Consider the following 18,242-nt stretch of genomic DNA (forward strand, 5'->3'; position numbering starts at 1 on the left):
AAGATTTGTAATAAATGATTCAAATTACAAAAACTGTCAAAACCACATGATTACGTCATCTAGTAAAAGTGTATGTTTGGTGACGTCATCGGTAATATTTGTTTTAAACCAGACCTTTGCCAGACTTGTATGGTGTGATAGTAAAGCATCAAAGGATGTTTATGTCGACCTAAAAGACAATAAACCACGCCCTTTCAAATCATTTCACAGTCACTTCCCGTTTAAACAGGTTAAAAGGTCAACGAAAGTTCACCAACATATCCATTTCTGTCAAGTACGTAAAGCCCTTTCGTATGATGTACAGATTGCCAAAATAGCTTATGTAGTTTAGGAAATATGAACTTAGGAAATATTGACTGACGACTGAAGAAAAGACTGTAAGGGGCATGTATGTTTTAACCGCCTTGAACGAAGACTACTCTTCATGAAGCTTTTTCGCGCTCTATTGATAATATTTTAAAAAAGAAGTAAAAAAAAAAAAACGTGGATCAAAAATAATGATTTTTCGAAATAATAGTTTGAATTTTTATTACTCAAGAATGGATGACGTCATCATGACCTAACTAACACATTATTCCACTCCTAATGCATATCTAACTATGTGCGAAGTTTCAAGTTCATACGAGTTTGGGGACGAAGAGAAGAAGAAGATGAAAATCTGGATTGTTTTATTTATTTGTTTGTACTAAAGTTTTGTTTAATCCGGCAGTTTATTTTAGCAAGACCACTCCTAATTGCTTGGGCCTTATACTTTAACCATTCTGTTTTCTTTGAATGTTTTGTATTGTAACATCCATGTCTGTGCATGGAGGTAGAAATAGATTAGTTTACGTAACGTCCTTTCCTACTAGAGAAAGTTTAAAAGGGCTTATATGTTATTCCAGAGATTTTTTTTCTTCAAAATATTTAACTCAGAATAACTTGGATAGTTGTTTTAACAAATAATCAAAACAATTGATGATTATGCTAAGTTCAAGAAGTAATATATATTGTAATACTGACGTGAATTCCGTGGGCCCAAAACGCCCTTCACCCAGGGGGAGTTGTCGATCGATGTAACGTCTCTATTCTTCTCGGTGTTTAACCAAAACATGGCCAATGGTCGTCTATTGTACTGTTGTTTTCTCACATAATTAAAAGTCCCATGAATCACTGAAGTAGGTGGCCATCTCAGCGAAACTTCGTCTTCAATTCCACATTGACCACTAAGCCATCAGAAGGGTAACATTTGAACAATTTGACGCCGAAGATTGAGAGGAAATCATTTTCGCAGCGTTCTGCATAAATAGAGCTATACAGCTCTACATAATAGAGCTATATAGCTCTATGCATATCACACTGTGGCACAGAGTACAATAAACTTGGCAGCATGCCACCAAATAAATGATGCCTAATACACTACACGTGTACGACACACGTGTTACGCACAACCAATGGGGAAATTTCGTAGTTCTTTATACATGAAATTATGAATTTTCAAACTCGATTTTGAACCAGAAGACGAGATCAAACTGGGATTATGTCTGCGAGGTATTTACGGAGTTTTTAACGAACTTTCCGATGATGTGTCGATTGTAACAACCCATCATGTAGATCAAAAGTTATGATTTTTTGAAATAATAAACTTTGAAAATTCATAACTCAAGAATTGATGACGTCATCGTGACGTAACTCAAACGGTTTCTTCTCCTGATAAATATATAACTATGTGTGAAGTTAGAAGTTCATACAGGTTTGGGAAGTGTGCTTTTGTTAGAGGGCAAGGAACGGGGATGTATTTTTGAAGAAAAATATACAATTACAAACTTTGACCTTCCGGTACGAACGGAAGGAGGGGTCATACGATTTTGACGTTAACTTTTCAAATGTAGTCCCAGTCTTGATCTATCAGATGCGTAATTATGAATATCATAACTATAAAATTCGAAGACATATAGCGAAAAGCAAATGGTCACTTTTTGAACCTAAAAACCTTGTAATTCGACACCTGATGACGTCATCATGACGAAACTAAAACGGTTTCATCTACTAATGAATATCTAACTATGTGTGAAGTTTCAAGTTTATGTGAGCTTAGCAAGTATGTCTTTGTTAGCGGACAAAAAACCACGGAGAAGAAGACGAAGTAAAAAAAAAAAAAAAAAAAAAAAAAAAACGAACAAAAACAAGAGGTCTTCGGACTCGAGTCCGAACACCTAAAAAAAAACCGAACAAAAACAAGAGGTCTTCGGACTCGAGTCCGAACACCTAACTAGATATAGTGTTTGTAGAAACAAACACTAGGTGTTCGGCTATTGTTGGGTCAGTGTTTGAATAAATGAAACAAGTATTGTTAATAGCTCGTCAAATTACAAGGAAATCAAAACCAGACAGTTTTCTCGATGTGTAATAATTTTATGGAAAAAGCATCAAAAAGTGTCCATTTCAACCTAAAAGCTAGTCTTGGTTCCAAGACCATTGGTGTTGCGCGGTCACACACAACCAACGTTCCGATTATGCACGGCAAAAACTGTCCAGGCTTGTAATGAACGAACGCTAGCGGGCGCTCTGTTTCTCTGATTTAGATCTCACCATGGTCTTGAATATTTGCAACGACGGGTCTTAACTTTTTTATTGTTTTTCGGCAAATCTCCCCCGACTTTCCGGTGGAGCCAATCAGAGGCTGCGTTGCGGTTGGCTCATGAATAATTCATCAGTGTTGTGCATGTAGTGTACAATGCATGCAGTAATTCCGTTGCATGACTTTTGCTTTACTCTGTGTGTGGGTATATATGTTTTTATCGGAGTATAATAATGTCCAGATCAGTAGGATTTGAAACTTTGACACAGGGTGGAAATACGATAAAGAAAGGTTTGTGGTACCAGCACAAACATTTCTGTGTATAATGTCCAGATCCAGACACCTGCATTGCCATGATATGCAGCTTGAAATGCGATCGTGGCGTTATGCTCCCGACGTGCCAGGGCCCACACTGATGAAGCCTGTATTGGCTAAACAATTTGCTTATAGTTAGCACAAAATAGTATTGCTTAGCAGAAACTGGTTCAGTGCCAGCCAATTTTTTATTTAATTTGAAATTTTGTAGTGCCCAAGTAAATTTTTGGATAGTAAAGAAATTTTGTACAGTATTTTCTGCCAAACAGATATTAACTGGTGGGCCCTGTAGTGTTATTCACAGTGAAAGTTTTTTAATCTTGGGGAAGGAAATCTTAAAGGATTCAAAAGCGTCTTTGTGAGAACGTATTTTGAAACGTAACCGTAGCTGCATATCTTGGAACGTAAGCGTAGCTTGACTCGGGATTGAAAGCGTACTTTTTGATATTGTAGCGTAACCTATTAGTATCTTGGAGTGTATAAGCGTAGCTGAGTAGCTGCGTAGCTTGGAACGTAACAGTATCTTTTGGTGGAGCGTAAGCATATCTTGGAACATAATTCGTAGCTGCGTATCTTGGAACGTAAGCGTAACTTGACATGGGATTGAAAGCGTACCTTTTGATATTATGGCGTAACTTGAAGGAACGTAAGTAGATCTGTAAGCGCAGCTGAGTAGCTGTGTAGCTTGGAACGTTGACATCTTTTGGAACGTAAGCATATCTTGGACTGAAGCGTAGCATCTTGGAACATAAACGCAGCTGCGTATCTTTGAACGTAGGCATAGCTTGACTCGGGCTTGGAAGTGTACTTTTTGATATTATAGTGTAACTTGAAGGAACGTAGACCTATATGCGTATCTTGGAACGTAAACGTAGCTGCGTATCTTGGAATGTAAGCGTAGCTTGACTCGGGCTTGAAAACATACCTTTTGATATTATAGTGTAACTTGAAGGAACGTAGACCTATAGCGTATCTTGGAACGTAAACGTAGCCGAGTAGCTGCATAGCTTGGAACGTAACCATATAACATTTTTTTTTAATGTAGTCGTAACAATATCTTTTGGAATAACTCATGAGAAATTTCGAGTTTTGATTGCTTGTCCAGCGGCGACTACTGCTATTCAACTCCCAGTTATTTGAGGCGAATAGTCGGGTCATTAAATTCCACTAGTTGCCCAGTTTAATCATTACCTCAAAAATAACTCTTCATTCACAGAATTAAAAAAATAATACTTTGTTTGACAAAATTATGCTTTGAGGGAATTTTGTTTTAGCATTATTTTTATTTAAACCTTTTATAAAAAATTCTCATAATTTTTTTAAGCTACTCACACAATAACACTGTCAATATAACAATATGCGATATTCCTACGTTTTGACATCATCAAAATTACCTGAAAACTCATAACAAAAAGAAATTAGGGGCCATGAATTAAAATGGAGCATATTGGAACGTTGCGATCATAAGAAACAACGGATTCGACACCCGCAAGCTGGGAGTTCATAGCGCCTGGGATTTAACACCTCCAACCCCCACGAGACACGGCATGGGCGGTACGTGATATTCCACAAGGCTTATTTCACGTTCCGATTGCTCCACGCCGTGGGGCCATACAGCGTCCGATACACGGACTCTCTGAATGCTAATTTTACGTTCGATTTTTGACCATTATTTACGATTTCAAATCGTCACGTATCCATAATCTGAATAGGTACCTATACTTAAAATTTCACTGTTTTCCTTTTAATAGGCCTATAATGACCACGGAATCACTCTTTGAGCAAAGATTATTAAAAATAGACCGCCGATCATATTGACCTTTGACTCGATCTAGTTTGAATAGTCATCTTCAATTCGTCACGTGATATGAATATTGCATACATTAAAAGTAATTTACATAGTCTGGCCACGCCTTCAATTTGCAAATATCCAAGACCATGGTGAGCACAGGACATGGTGAGATCCGTAAATCAGAGAAACAGCGCCCGCTAGCGTTCGTTCATTACAAGCGTGGACAGTTTTTGCCGTGCATAATCGGAACGTTGGTTGTGTGTGACCGCGCAACACCAATGGTCTTGGAACCAAGACTACCTAAAAGCCTTTAAATACTGCCTTTTTAAAGCATTTTACAGGCTCTTCCAGTTTAAAAGGGTCAAAAAGTCAAGAGAAGGTCACAAACATACCCATTTTTGTGGAATACGTGAGGCCTTTTATATGATGTTTAGATTGTCAAAATAGCTTTTGTGTTTGAGGAAACGTGAACTGATGAATAATGGCGACTGGAGAAGAGACTAACTAACCAGAAGGAGAATGTTTGTTGAAAACGCCTTGAAAACAGACTACGTATGTAAAGCCCTTTCATATGATGTATAGATTGTCAAAATAGCTTTTGTGGTTGAGGAAATGTGAACTGATGAGTAATGACGACTGGAGAAGAGACTAACTAACCGGAAGGGAAATGTTGGTTGAAATCGCCTTGAAAACAATCTACGTACGTAGAGCCCTTTCATATCATGTACAGATTGTCAAAATAGCTTTTGTGGTTGAAGATATAGGAGCTTAATGCATAATGACGACTAGAGAAGAGACTAACTAACCGGAAAGGAAATGTATGTTGAAAACGCCTTGAAAACAGACTAAAAACGAGGCTATTTATAAGAGAAAAAAAATTAAATACAAAAATAAAAAGTACAAATTTTGGTCGCCACGTGGTCTCCCATCGAAATACTGACTGGGCCCGATTTTGCTTAACCTCAGTGACCGGACGAGAACCGGTGTTATCAACGCAGTATGGTCGTAGATAAAACCAAGTAATTACTTTTGAAGAAAATTGACATTGTGTTGAGAACGCCTCGAACGCAGACTAAAACGATCAACACGTGGTGCAGAGCGTGGTTATGCTCCTCAATGCACCGTATACTTACACGTGGTGACCGCAATGCACCGCATGCTTACACGTGGTGACAATGTACGTGTACATGTAATCGTAAAATCTTTACGCGCAATCAATGGGGGAATTTTGTAGTTCTTTATACATGAATTTTGAAATTTCCAACCTCTCTTTTGAGCCGGAAGACAAAATCAAAATGGGGTCATGTCTGTGAGGTGTTTACGGAGTTTTTAATGCCCTTTCCGATGATGTATTGATTGTAAAAATCCCTCATGTAGATCTAAAGTTATGATTTTTGAAATAATAAACTTTGAATTAGTGTATCTCGTCAACTGATGACGTCATCGTGACGTAACAACTTTTGTATCATCTACTGGTTATTGTCTACCTGTGTGCAAAGTTTCAACTTAATGCAAGCTTCGCATCTATGCTTTTTCTTGCGGACAATCGACAGCGAGAAGAATAAGAAAAACCAAAAAAAACCAAAAAAAACCCCGAACAAAATCAATGAGTTGTTCGGGCTGTTGCCCGAACACCTAAAAAAAAAACTAGATATAGTGTTTGTAAAAACAAACACTAGGTGTGCGGCTATTGTTGGGTCAGTGTTTGAATAAATGAAACAAGTATTGTAAGTATCCCGTCAAATTTCAAAGAAATCAAAACCAAACAGTTTTCTCGATGTGTAATAATTTTATGGAAAAAGCATCAAAAAGTGTACATTTCAACCTAAAAGCCTTTAAATAATGGCTTTTCAAAGCATTTTACAGGCTCATCCAGTTTAAAAAGGTCAAAAAGTCAAGAGAAGGTCACCAACATACCCATTTTTGTGGAATACGTGAGGCCCTTTCATATATTGTATAGATTGTCAAAACAGCTTTTGTGTTTGAGGAAACGTGAACTGATGAATAATGGCGACTGGAGAAGAGACTAACTAACCGGAAGAGAAATGTTTGTTGAAAACGCCTTGAAAACAGACTAAAAACTAGGCTATTTTTAGGAGAAAAAAAAATACAAAAATAAACAGTACAAATTTTGGTCGCCACGTGGTCTCCCATCGAAATACTGACTGGGCCCGATTTTGCTTAACCTCAGTGACCGGACGAGAACCGGTGTTATCAACGCAGTATAGTCGTAGATAAAACTAATCAATTACTTTTGAAGTAAACTGACATTATGTTGAGAACGCCTCGAACGCAGACTAAAACGATCAAAACGTGGTGCAGTGCGTGACTATGCTCCTCCATGCACCGCATACTTACACGTGGTGACAAAGTACGTGTACATGTAATCGTAAAATCTTTACGCGCAATCAATGGGGGAATCAAAGGGGAATCGAACAAAATCAAAGAGTTGTTCGGGCTGTTGCCCGAACACCTAACAAACCGAACAAAAATAAGAGGTGTTCCGGGCTGTTGGCCCGAACACCTAAAAAAAAAAAAAAAACGAACAAAAATAAGAGGTGTTCAGGGCTGTTGGCCCAAACACCTAATAAATAGAAATTGAACATTTTTGGGCTTAGTGGTCTTCCACCATCATCTGCGTAATTTTTGTATTTTTCAGTTTGGCTCCACGTTTTTCATCGTTTAGCAATTGTCTCAATAACTTCAACGAAAATTTCACAAGGCCAATATGTAGGCGGGTTCCACATAACACAATCCAAAAGGCCCCAAACGACAAAAATGTAGTGGTAGCACCACGATAACTTGCACAAACCCTTTTCTCAAAAACATTCATACCATTGGATGTTATATACGGTACAGTTGATTCGTCGGTGTCCATTTGCTTGTCCCCCCCCCCCCCCCCCACGAATTAACACATTTTCAATTTTGCAAATTTCCTTTCCATGTCACAAAATTCAAGTGCGCAAGAAACACCCCGTTTAACCCAATTTCAGTAAGAATTTTTTTGATCAGAATTCTTTAACTTTTATTTCTCTGTCTTTAAAACATCACCAGGTAAAACGGGTCTACTGGTGACGAAAATCACCCGTGCAGCCCCTTTCAGTGGCTATGTAGCCGGCCGGGCAGCCAACGAGAAGAAGGTTGTGAAGGATGTCCGTGTAAAGGGGGACTATTACTTCAATACCGGGGATCTTATGATGATTGATGAAACAAGTCACGTCTTCTTTAAAGACAGACTTGGAGAAACATTTAGGTAAAGCATTTCTACTACGACTTGTGAACATGATTATTAGATAATGTTGAAAGTAAGCATATCCTTTTCTTCGACACATATTTTTTCAAACTGATTTTGGGGGTTGTATTGATATTTTTTCAAATTCATAAATTTTCTGTCCCTCGTTCGTTCGTACGAAGAACATCAGGGACTTCATCATCTAAATATGAAGACCCCTAATAAGCAAGTTGATTGTCTCATCATTGAGCTCCTGAAGTCCATAACCACCGCGAGGAGATTTGTCGATAGGACCAGCATTGATAATATTTATGATCCATCTTTTCACTGGCACAGCTTGGCGATGGATCAGCTCCAATTTTATGCAGAAAATATTGTGTAAATATTGTGTAAATTTCTGTTCCTAATTAGTGTGTATAGTCTGTCTATGTATAAGACATAATATGCTACACACAAAACGTATTAGTCCTTTCTGCCTCGAGCCGACGAGCTTAAAAACAGAAATATAAAATCAACAGGCATAAATTCCACGACTGACGCTTTTAATGGATGAAAATCTCTCAAATTCCGATATCAGTACAACAATTATTCAAAATTTTGAAACAGTCATAATGGTCCAACTTGCACAACATCGTTATATAAAGATCGGTACGCTGCAAGGTAAAATTTTATTATTAAAAACTTAATCTTATTAAATTAATGTGCATGATTATTTGTTCCCATTGTTTACAGATGGAAAGGGGAGAATGTATCCTCATCTGAAGTAGCAGCAGTTTTAACTGAGTTGTCATTCATCACAGAGGCAGTAATTTATGGAGTCAAAGTCAAAGGTGAGAATCTGTAATTTTGTTTTGTATTTAGAATGCAAACTTGACTCATCACATGTAGCTATCATCAGAGGATTTATTAACCACAAATTGGTTTGGAATGGTAATGATTGTGTGTTAATCAACAACATTGTAGTAATTTCAAGTTAACACTGAAACAGTAGACCTTGGTACAGCCATCTTGAAATCTTCCCTTTGATATCAATGTTACCAAACCGAGGCTGGAAGAACCACATAGTCTGGTGCCTTTTTGCTAAATGATTGTTAGCATTCATTATTGTTATTCGGTGCGAGGATCATGACCAAGATGGAGGTAGCATGATATAGGTCTGTATATTCTGCCCGAATATAATATAATGTTTATTTTTGAAAACGATCTCGTAAGCAAACACAATTCTACAAGGGATAGGAGAGTCAACGATACCACATCATTATTATAGCAAGAATTTATAATAGTAAGAAATTCAAGTTGAACAAAACATAATGTTTTCTAAATAATTTCTCAGAATTAACCTTGAAATGGGGAACCGTTTATATATGCAATTAAGTTAAATTTGTTGAAGAAAAATCTTGAACTTTTGACATTTTGTGGTTTCAGGACAGAGTTTACAATAATTTAAATGCAGGAATATCAATTCATATACCTTCAGCTCCACCGAGTTTTTTTCACATTTAAAGACACCGGACACAATTGGTAATTGTCAAAGACAAGTCTTCTCTCTTGGCAGTGTATCTCAACATATGCGTAAAATAATAAACCTTTGAAAATTTGAGCTCAATTGGTCATCAAAGTTGCGAGATAGCAATGAAAGAAAAAACTCCATGGTCACATGAAGTTGTGTGCTTTCAGATGCTTGATTTCGAGACCTCAAGTTCTAAACTTGAGGTCTCGAAATCAAATTCGTCGAAAATTACTTCTTTCTCGAAAACTACGTCACTCCCCATTACTCATTACCAAGTAAGGTTTTATCCTAAAAAATATTTTGAGTAATTACCAATAGTGTCCACTGTCTTTAATAGTGATTCTTCTTTAGCCCCATACCAAGAGTGGCTTTTAGCCTTGTTTTTGGCGAACCTGCTTTAAACAAATTAAAACAAATTAAAACAAATTTTTATTTTCCATCAAATGATGTAGGGTATGACGGACGAGTAGGAATGGCGGCCATTGCCATTCAAGACGAGGACCAAGCCTCGCAATGGAAACAGCTCTACACCCACGTCATCAAACGACTGCCCATGTACGCATGTCCGAAACTGATCAGGATCAAAGGTCAAATGGAGACTACCAACACGTACAAGTACCGGAAGGTATCATTGGTGAAGGAGGGATTCGAACCGGGGGCATGCATGCCGGATCGGTTGTTCTTTATGGATAAACTAACCGAGACATATGTTACACTGGATGCAAGTTTGTATGACAAGATCATTAACAAAGAAACCATTGTTCATTAATCATTGATGTAGTTTTTTCGCATTTTAAACAATGCCTAGCTTAACTTGACTTTTGAAGGAAAAATGCACCATCCAAATATAAAAACTATGCTTCACTTCACGCCATGAAAGGGGGTTAGATTAATACTGAAATTAATTATTTTACGTTCAGCATTTGACAGCTGATATGAATTTATTTTGTACGTTTAGCATTTAACGGTGTTTAACAAACAGTTGTTTGTTCTCTCATTTGTAATTATTGGGTTTCATTGAAAATAAAATAAAGATAAACGGATATGGCAAGCAAATTAAAAAGACAAAACATGCCGATCTATAAATTTACATTTGGATTCTCTCAATATTTAAACTGAATTGCCGTATTTCTTTGTGAGTATGGTTTCAGTTTCTTGTATTCATCTCTGTAATCTTAAGCCTACATTTATAGAAACCTCGAGAAACATGCAAAACTACGCACACAGCAAGACATTATTTGTAGAGTAAAGAACGTGCAACCACCCCAAAAGATGTTAAACAAAACTACTAAAACAATTTCGCATGTTATTTAGGCCTACTGTAAACTGCTCGGATCTCTACTTGTTTTCATTGTAGATATCAATATACATCTCGTACACACCAGAAACCTTCTTCCAAATTACCAAGTGCCTAAAAAAAAAAAAAAAAAAATATTAGTTGAAATTAAAATGTACAATCCAGTGCGATAAATATAGTCAATGATGCGCACAATGTCTGGTCTGTTTTATCTCAGGCAAATGTGTTTTGAGTTGTGGAAACTGTTGTATGTAAATTTTTAAAGTCTTACAAGTTAGTTCATCCGATAGTAGTAGTTTCATATTTTTTTCCGTTGAAAACTGAGTAGATGATCTGAAATAACAGATACATGAACTATGTCTAGCAAAAGAAATGTATACATTGGTAAATGTTGGCAAAGAAGCAATCTATGTCACTTCCATGAATTCGTAATAAAGCAATTTTGATTCTTCAGTTGGAAGAGTTCTTGCCTTTTGAAAAGGGAATGCAAATTAATTGATATATTCTAAATGCTATATTATTCCACAAGTTTATTTTGTACAAATATTAATATCATGTTGAAATATCAATACTCACTTTCCTTCACACACGGGACCATCTGGGTTTGAAAATTTGTACTCGCCGCGTTCGAAGATGACGTCACCGTTGCCATCCATTGGACCTATCTCTAAAGTGTTCCACTCCACTGACGAGCCACCTTTGTCTCGTAGGTCCCTTAAGCCCTTTGGTATAGCTGTATATTTTGAAAATGATGAGTAAAACAGAAATATTATTTAGTTTTTCTAAGTGTGGAGGGAATAAAGGTTCTGATTTAACAAAGAAACGTGTTGAGTGTTCATTTTTTATTGATGGTGCATGGTTTGACTCATTTCGTGTGCAGATTTTTGTTGTTTTTGTACTGATTTCAGATGGGCCTGCCAAATTATTTCAGTCCAGTTCGTTCTTTGTCTTGTTGTTTCAAGACATTATCTGAGTACTCTCTCACCGAATTGACAACATTTTCGTCCTATTAGGTACTTGAATCAAAACTGATTAATTTGTGCAACAATTCATAAACCATAGCCGTCACACGAATGCGGGTGAGTAAGAGAGATTAGCTATCCCCAGCTCGGCGTTTATGTTCATTTGCGGGGCTTTGCCGAGCTGGGAAGATCATCTAAATAATCGCCCAATCTGGCGGGAATCATCATAGGTCTTTCCCAGCCTATGAGCATAACGGTTAGCTTGTCTATCCGTTTGGGACCCAGGGCTCATACATGAAACATTTAGAGCGAACCCACAAGTGTTTGGTTTGGCAGATTGATAATGATTTGGTTGATGTTGAGTACAAAACAAATAAGAATAATGAAAAGCAAACTTACTCTCCCTCCCTAAGATGGTTTCTTTTCCTTGCGGCATCAGCTTGCAGTCCAATGAGTAGATCTGACTAGTTGATACCATGTCATTATTTAAGAAATGCTTCTTCCATTCCTCTTTCCTCGTTTCGATCGCAGCCGTAATGTCTGCAAGTTATAATAAAGATAACATTGACAATTTGCAAAGCGCACAAATCTATAGTCCTCGTTAAAAGTTTAAAGATTAAAAAGATTTTATTGTCATGATAAAAAAAACATGAAATTTGTCTTCCCTGTGTAAAGGAGACTATACAATACATACAAGAAAGGCATAGCAAAAATAGACAACAAGAATAGAATTACAAATTACGGATAAATAAACAAATATAGAGATAACTAGAGATTGAGAGTTTGTGAACAAACTCAAGGTGTTCGGTTTCCGGGAGTAAAAGCCTGGATTACAAAAACAAATATTACACCTTGCTTTTTTCTCAAGATTTGTAATAAATGATTCAAATTGCAAAAACTGTCAAAACAACATGGTTACTCTAGTAAAAGTGTATGTTTGGTGACGTCATCGGTAATATTTGTTTTAATCAGACCTTTGCCAGACTTATATGCTGTGATGGTAAAGCATCAAAGGATGTATATTTGAACCTAAAAGGCAATAAACAACGCCCTTTCAAATCATTTCACAGTCACTTCCGGTTTAAACAGGTCAAAAGGTCAACGAAAGTTCACCAACATATCCATTTCTGTAAAGTACGTAAAGCCCTTTCATATGATGTATAGATTGTCAAAATAGCTTATGTAGGTTAGGAAATATGAACTTAGGAAATATTGACGACTGTAGAAAAGACTGTAAGGGGCATGTATGGTTTTAACCGCCTTGAACGAAGACTATTCTTCATGAAGCTTTTTCGCGCTCTATGGATGATCACTGGAGCGTGACTCTGCTGCACAGCTAATACACTACACGTTGTGTGTATGCCTACGTGCAATGTCTATGCACATACCAATGGGGATTTACGTTGTTCTTTAGACGTAAATTTTGAAATTTTCAACCTCGTTTTTGAGCCAGAAGACAACATCGAAATGGGGTCATGTCTGTGGGGCGTTTACGGAGTTTTCAATGACGATTCCGATGATGTTTCGATTGTAAGAATCCCTCATGTAGATCAAAAGTTAAGATTTTTTGAATTAATAAACTTTGAATATTCATTACTCAACAATTGATGACGTCATCATGGCGTAACTCACACGGTTTCTTCTCCTAATAAATATCTAACTATGTGTGAAGTTTCAAGTTCATACGATGTTTGGAAAGATGTTTTTGTAGGGGGACAAGGGACGTACAGAAGAAGAAGAAGAAGAAGAAGAAGAAGTATCAATAAAAACTAGAGATTGAGAGTTTGTGAACAAACTCAAGGTGTTCGGTTTCCGGGAGTAAAAGCCTGGATTAAAAAACAAATATTACACCTTGCTTTGTTCTCAAGATTTGTAATAAATGATTCAAATTACAAAAACTGTCAAAACTACATGATTACGTCATCTAGTAAAAGTGTATGTTTGGTGACGTCATCGGTAATGTTTGTTTTAAACCAGACCTTTGCCAGACTTGTATGGTGTGATGGTAAAGCATCAAAGGATGTTTATTTCGACCTAAAAGACAATAAACCACGCCCTTTCAAATCATTTCACAGTCACTTCCCGTTTAAACAGGTCAAAAGGTCAACGAAAGTTCACCAACATATCCATTTCTATCAAGTACGTAAAGCCCTTTCATATGATGTACAGATTGTCAAAATAGCTTATGTAGTTTAGGAAATATGAACTTAGGAAATATTGACTGACGACTGAAGAAAAGACTGTAAGGGGCATGTATGTTTAACCGCCTTGAACGAAGACTATTCTTCATGAAGCTTTTTCGCGCTCTATTGATAATATTTTTAAAAAGAAGTAAAAAAAAAAAACGTGGATCAAAAATAATGATTTTTTGAAATAATAATTTGAATTTTTATTACTCAAGAATGGATGACGTCATCATGACCTAACTAACACATTATTCCACTCCTAATGCATATCTAACTATGTGCGAAGTTTCAAGTTCATACGAGTTTGGGAAGTGTGCTTTTGTTCGAGGACAAGGGACGAAGAGAAGAAGAAGATGAAAATCTGGATTGTTTTATTGATTTGTTTGTACTAAAGTTTTGTTTAATCCGGCAGTTTATTTTAGCAAGACCACTCCTAATTGCTTGGGCCTTATGCTTTAACCATTCTGTTTTCTTTGAATGTTTTGTATTGTAACATCCATGTCTGTGCATGGAGGTAGAAATAGATTAGTTTACGTAACGTCCTTTCCTACTAGAGAAAGTTTGAAAGGGCTTATGTTATTTCAGAGATTTTTTTTCTTCAAAATATTTAACTCAAAATAACTTGGATAGTTGTTTTAACAAATAATCAAAACAATTGATGATTATGCTAAGTTCAAGAAGTAATAGATATCGTAATACTGACGTGAATTCCGTGGGCCCAAAACGCCCTTCACCCGGGGGAGTGGTCGATCGATGTAACGTCTCTATTCTTCTCGGTGTTTAACCAAAACATGACCAATGTTCGTCATTTTGTACTGTTGTTTTCTTACATAATTAAAAGTCCCATGAATCACTGAAGTAGGTGGCCATCTCAGCGAAACTCCGTCTTTAATTCCACATTGACCACTAAGCCATCAGAAGGGTAACATTTGAACAATTTGACGCTGAAGATCGAAATGAAATCGTTTTCGCAGCGTTCTGCATAGCTATATAGCTCTATGCATATCACGCTATGGCACAGAGTACAACAAACTTGGCAGCATGCCACCAAATAAATTATGCCTAATACACTACACGTGTACGCCACAAGTGTTACGCACAACCAATGGGGAAATTTCGTAATTCTTTATACAAGAAATTGTGAACTTTCAAACTCGATTTTGAACCAGAAGACGAGCTCAAAATGGGATCACGTCTGCGAGGCATTTACGGAGTTTTTAACGAACTTTCCGATGATGTGTCGATTGTAACAACCCATCATGTAGATCAAAAGTTATGATTTTTTGAAATAATAAACTTTGAAAATTCATAACTCAAGAATTGATGACGTCATTGTGACATAACTCAAACGGTTTCTTCTCCTTATACATATCTAACTATGTGTGAAGTTTCAACTTTATATGTGCTTGGGAAGTGTGATTTTTTTAGCGGACAATCGCCGCTAACAAGCAGAATGGGAGATCACTGGAGCGTGCTCTGCTGCACCGCTAATACACTACACGTTGTGTGTATGCCTACATGTACGTGCATTGTTTATGCACATACCAATGGGGATTTACGTTGTTCTTTAGACGTGAATTTTGACATTTTCAACCTCTCTTTTGAGCCGGAAGACAACATAAAAATGGGGTCATGTCTGTGGGGCGTTTACGGAGTTTTCAATGACGATTCCGATGATGTCTCGATTGTAAAAATCCCTCATGTAGATCAAAAGTTATGATTTTTTGAATTAATAAACTTTAAATATTCATAACTCAAGAATTTATGACGTCATCATGACGTAACTCACACGGTTTCTTCTCCTAATAAATATCTAACTATGTGTGAAGTTTCAAGTTCATACGATGTTTGAAAAGATGTTTTTGTAGGGGGACAAGGGACGTACAGAAGAAGAAGAAGAAGAAGAAGAAGAAGAAGTATCAATAAAAAAAAAAAAAAACGAACAAAAATAAGAGGTGTTCCGGGCTGTTGGCCCGAACACCTAAAAAAAAACCGAACAAAAATAAGAGGTGTTCCGGGCTGTTGGCCCGAACACCTAAAAATATGTGGCGAGCTTGTAAAAAGTACAACAAATGAGAGTGAACCAAATTATCTCGACCATCTACTGTTAAAAAGCTGAATTGCACTGGGGAGAAAAGAATCCTTAAACCTGTTGGTCTTTAGCGTAGTTGCCGGATCCTGCCTGAGTGGTTTTGGATAATGTGAGGGTGCAGAGGGTGGTTGGGGTCGCAAATGATCTTATTGATTTGGGAAATGATACAACCATTCACAATCTCCCGCATGCCTTTAACGTCAGCTCCAATAATCCTGCTAGCTCGTTTAGTAATACGTTGGAGCTTCTCAGAGTTAAATTGGGAGAGGGAATTAAACCAACAGACACAACAAAAGCTTAAAATAGATTGAATTGTACTTTGATAAAAAAGCTTAAGAATATTCGTGTTAACGTTAAACGATTTCAATTTCCTTAAAAAGTAAAGCCGTTGATTAGATCTTTTATACACATGGGTAGTATTTGCATTCCAGTTTAGTTTGCTATCAATAAATGTACCCAAATACTTCAACTCTTTGACAATCTCAACAGATTCTTCCTTGATTGTAACAGGTTCAATAGTGTTTGCAGTTTTACGGAAATCAAATACAATTTCTTTAGTTTTGTTTACATTCAGAACTAGATAATTGTTTTCGCACCAAACAATAAACTTAGTTATTTCCTTTCTGTACCAAACCTCATCATTATTTGTAATGAGCCCTGTTAGGGCTGTGTCGTCTGCATATTTGGTAAGAACACACTTATTATTATCTAAATGGAAGTCACTGGTATACATAGAAAATAGCAATGGTGACAAAACACAACCTTGGGGAACACCTGTGCTAATGTGAGTGATGTCAGAAAACGTGTTGGCAAATCTTACCCTTTGTGGCCTAAAATTTAAAAAATCAGCAATCCAGAGGGCAAGATGTGGGTTAATATTCATATTTAGCAATTTACTTAGAAGAATATGTGGTTTAATGGTGTTAAAAGCTGAAGAAAAATCAATGAACAAGGTACGCACATACACTCTAAAAACTAAAGAGTTGAATCCAACACTTGCATTAGTTCGGTGAGTGACTACACTTTGAAAGTGTTGGATCCAGCGTTTTGTTTGTTAAATCTAGCATTTTAAATTTTTGATCCAACGCAAAAAGGGTTAATTCAACAATTTAAGTGTTACGTCAACCTGATCCAACAATTCAAAGGAAAAAGGTTGAAGTAACACTTAAATTGTTGAATTAACCCTTTTTGCGTTGGATCAAACATTTAAAATGCTAGATTTAACATACAAAACGCTGGATCCAACACTTTCAAAGTGTAGTCACTCACCGAACTAATGCAAGTGTTGGATTCAACTCTTTAGTTTTTAGAGTGTAGGTTTTAGGTTTGTCAAGATGTTCGTAAGTATTATGCAATAATGTAGCTAAGGCATCCGATACACCACGGTTTGCCCGATAGGCAAACTGAAAAGGGTCCAACAAGTTATTAGTTTCATCTAAAAGTACGTCTTTAATAATAAAACATCAAATGAAAGAAATCAAGACATCAAAATCTCTGATAGAGAAACCATTTAGGCCTACAGGACTGGTGTCTTTCCTAACACCAGAAAGAAAAAAAAAACACCCCAAGAATTCCTAAAATTCTCAGAACAAAAATACACAAAAGGAGGGGTACACCATGCCACATTTCAAACACTAAATGATTTTCCCTGCTATACAGGTACTAGTTATAGCTACGACTTTTTAGTTACAAATACACCAGAAAAGTTCATGCAAAATCATCACGCGTTGTTAGTTTTTATGGTGTGACCTTTCTGTCACATGGGGTGGAAAAAACTACAATCTAAATAGAGCAAAAACATGCCACAATTAAGCTTCGAACCCCTAATTTTTTTTAAATAATATTAGACTTACCATCCATGTTTCTTGATGCTTGTGTGGTTCAAAGTCAACAATTAAAGGTGTCGGGTCGATGCTTTGCTTATCGTAGTCATTGTGATAAATGGGTTCCCAGACTCATTTAATTTGCTGCGTGTTCCATTTTGTTGGTTATATCGTCATCGTTATATGAAAATACATTTATGTTTAATTTTTACTTCTCTTTTTATTTATTTTGTCTTAACTAAAAAAGGGTACCTGACTAAACATTGCCCCACTTTGTGTTCATTATTTACCTTAGACCACTACACTAGTGCCTCGCAACGACTATTCCTGTGCATATTGGCTTGTAGATAGGCATTATTCTGTTCTTGAATGGTTTTATCTTGGCAAGACACGCTGATTGGAAGTGCATTGTGATCGAACATAGTAACAATTTTAGTGGCATTTTATCGGTATAGCTGATATAGTCTCCTAGC

At 36.7% G+C, this 18,242-nt stretch overlaps 3 protein-coding genes across 3 annotated transcripts in view; 1 reads left to right on the forward strand and 2 right to left on the reverse strand.

Moving 5' to 3' along the window:
- The window catches only part of LOC139941631 (long-chain fatty acid transport protein 2-like), a 23,260-nt gene extending 22,042 nt beyond the window's left edge, over positions 1–1,218 (reverse strand). The window contains exon 1 of the mRNA XM_071938217.1: positions 1,003–1,218. Within this exon, the coding sequence (XP_071794318.1) occupies positions 1,003–1,093 (91 nt within the window). The 5' untranslated portion in view covers positions 1,094–1,218. The remainder of the gene's footprint in view (positions 1–1,002) is intronic.
- The window catches only part of LOC139941633 (long-chain fatty acid transport protein 2-like), a 23,302-nt gene extending 13,124 nt beyond the window's left edge, over positions 1–10,178 (forward strand). Inside the window, exons 8-10 of the mRNA XM_071938219.1 lie at positions 7,722–7,920; positions 8,632–8,729; positions 9,862–10,178. Coding sequence (XP_071794320.1) covers positions 7,722–7,920; positions 8,632–8,729; positions 9,862–10,178 — 614 coding nt within the window. The remainder of the gene's footprint in view (positions 1–7,721; positions 7,921–8,631; positions 8,730–9,861) is intronic.
- A 7-nt stretch (positions 10,179–10,185) lies between these two features.
- On the reverse strand, positions 10,186–17,989 carry LOC139941638 (uncharacterized). The gene is made up of 4 exons (XM_071938225.1): positions 17,800–17,989; positions 12,068–12,208; positions 11,283–11,439; positions 10,186–10,820 (listed from the first exon to the last, which is right to left on the reverse strand). The coding sequence occupies exons 1-4, from the start codon at positions 17,804–17,806 to the stop codon at positions 10,748–10,750; spliced, it is 378 nt and encodes a 125-aa protein (XP_071794326.1). The 5' UTR covers positions 17,807–17,989; the 3' UTR covers positions 10,186–10,747.
- Positions 17,990–18,242: the final 253 nt, after the last annotated feature.

This window comes from Asterias amurensis, chromosome 9 (assembly GCF_032118995.1).
Source record: "Asterias amurensis chromosome 9, ASM3211899v1".
In the NCBI taxonomy this organism is placed as follows: Eukaryota; Metazoa; Echinodermata; class Asteroidea; order Forcipulatida; family Asteriidae; genus Asterias; species Asterias amurensis.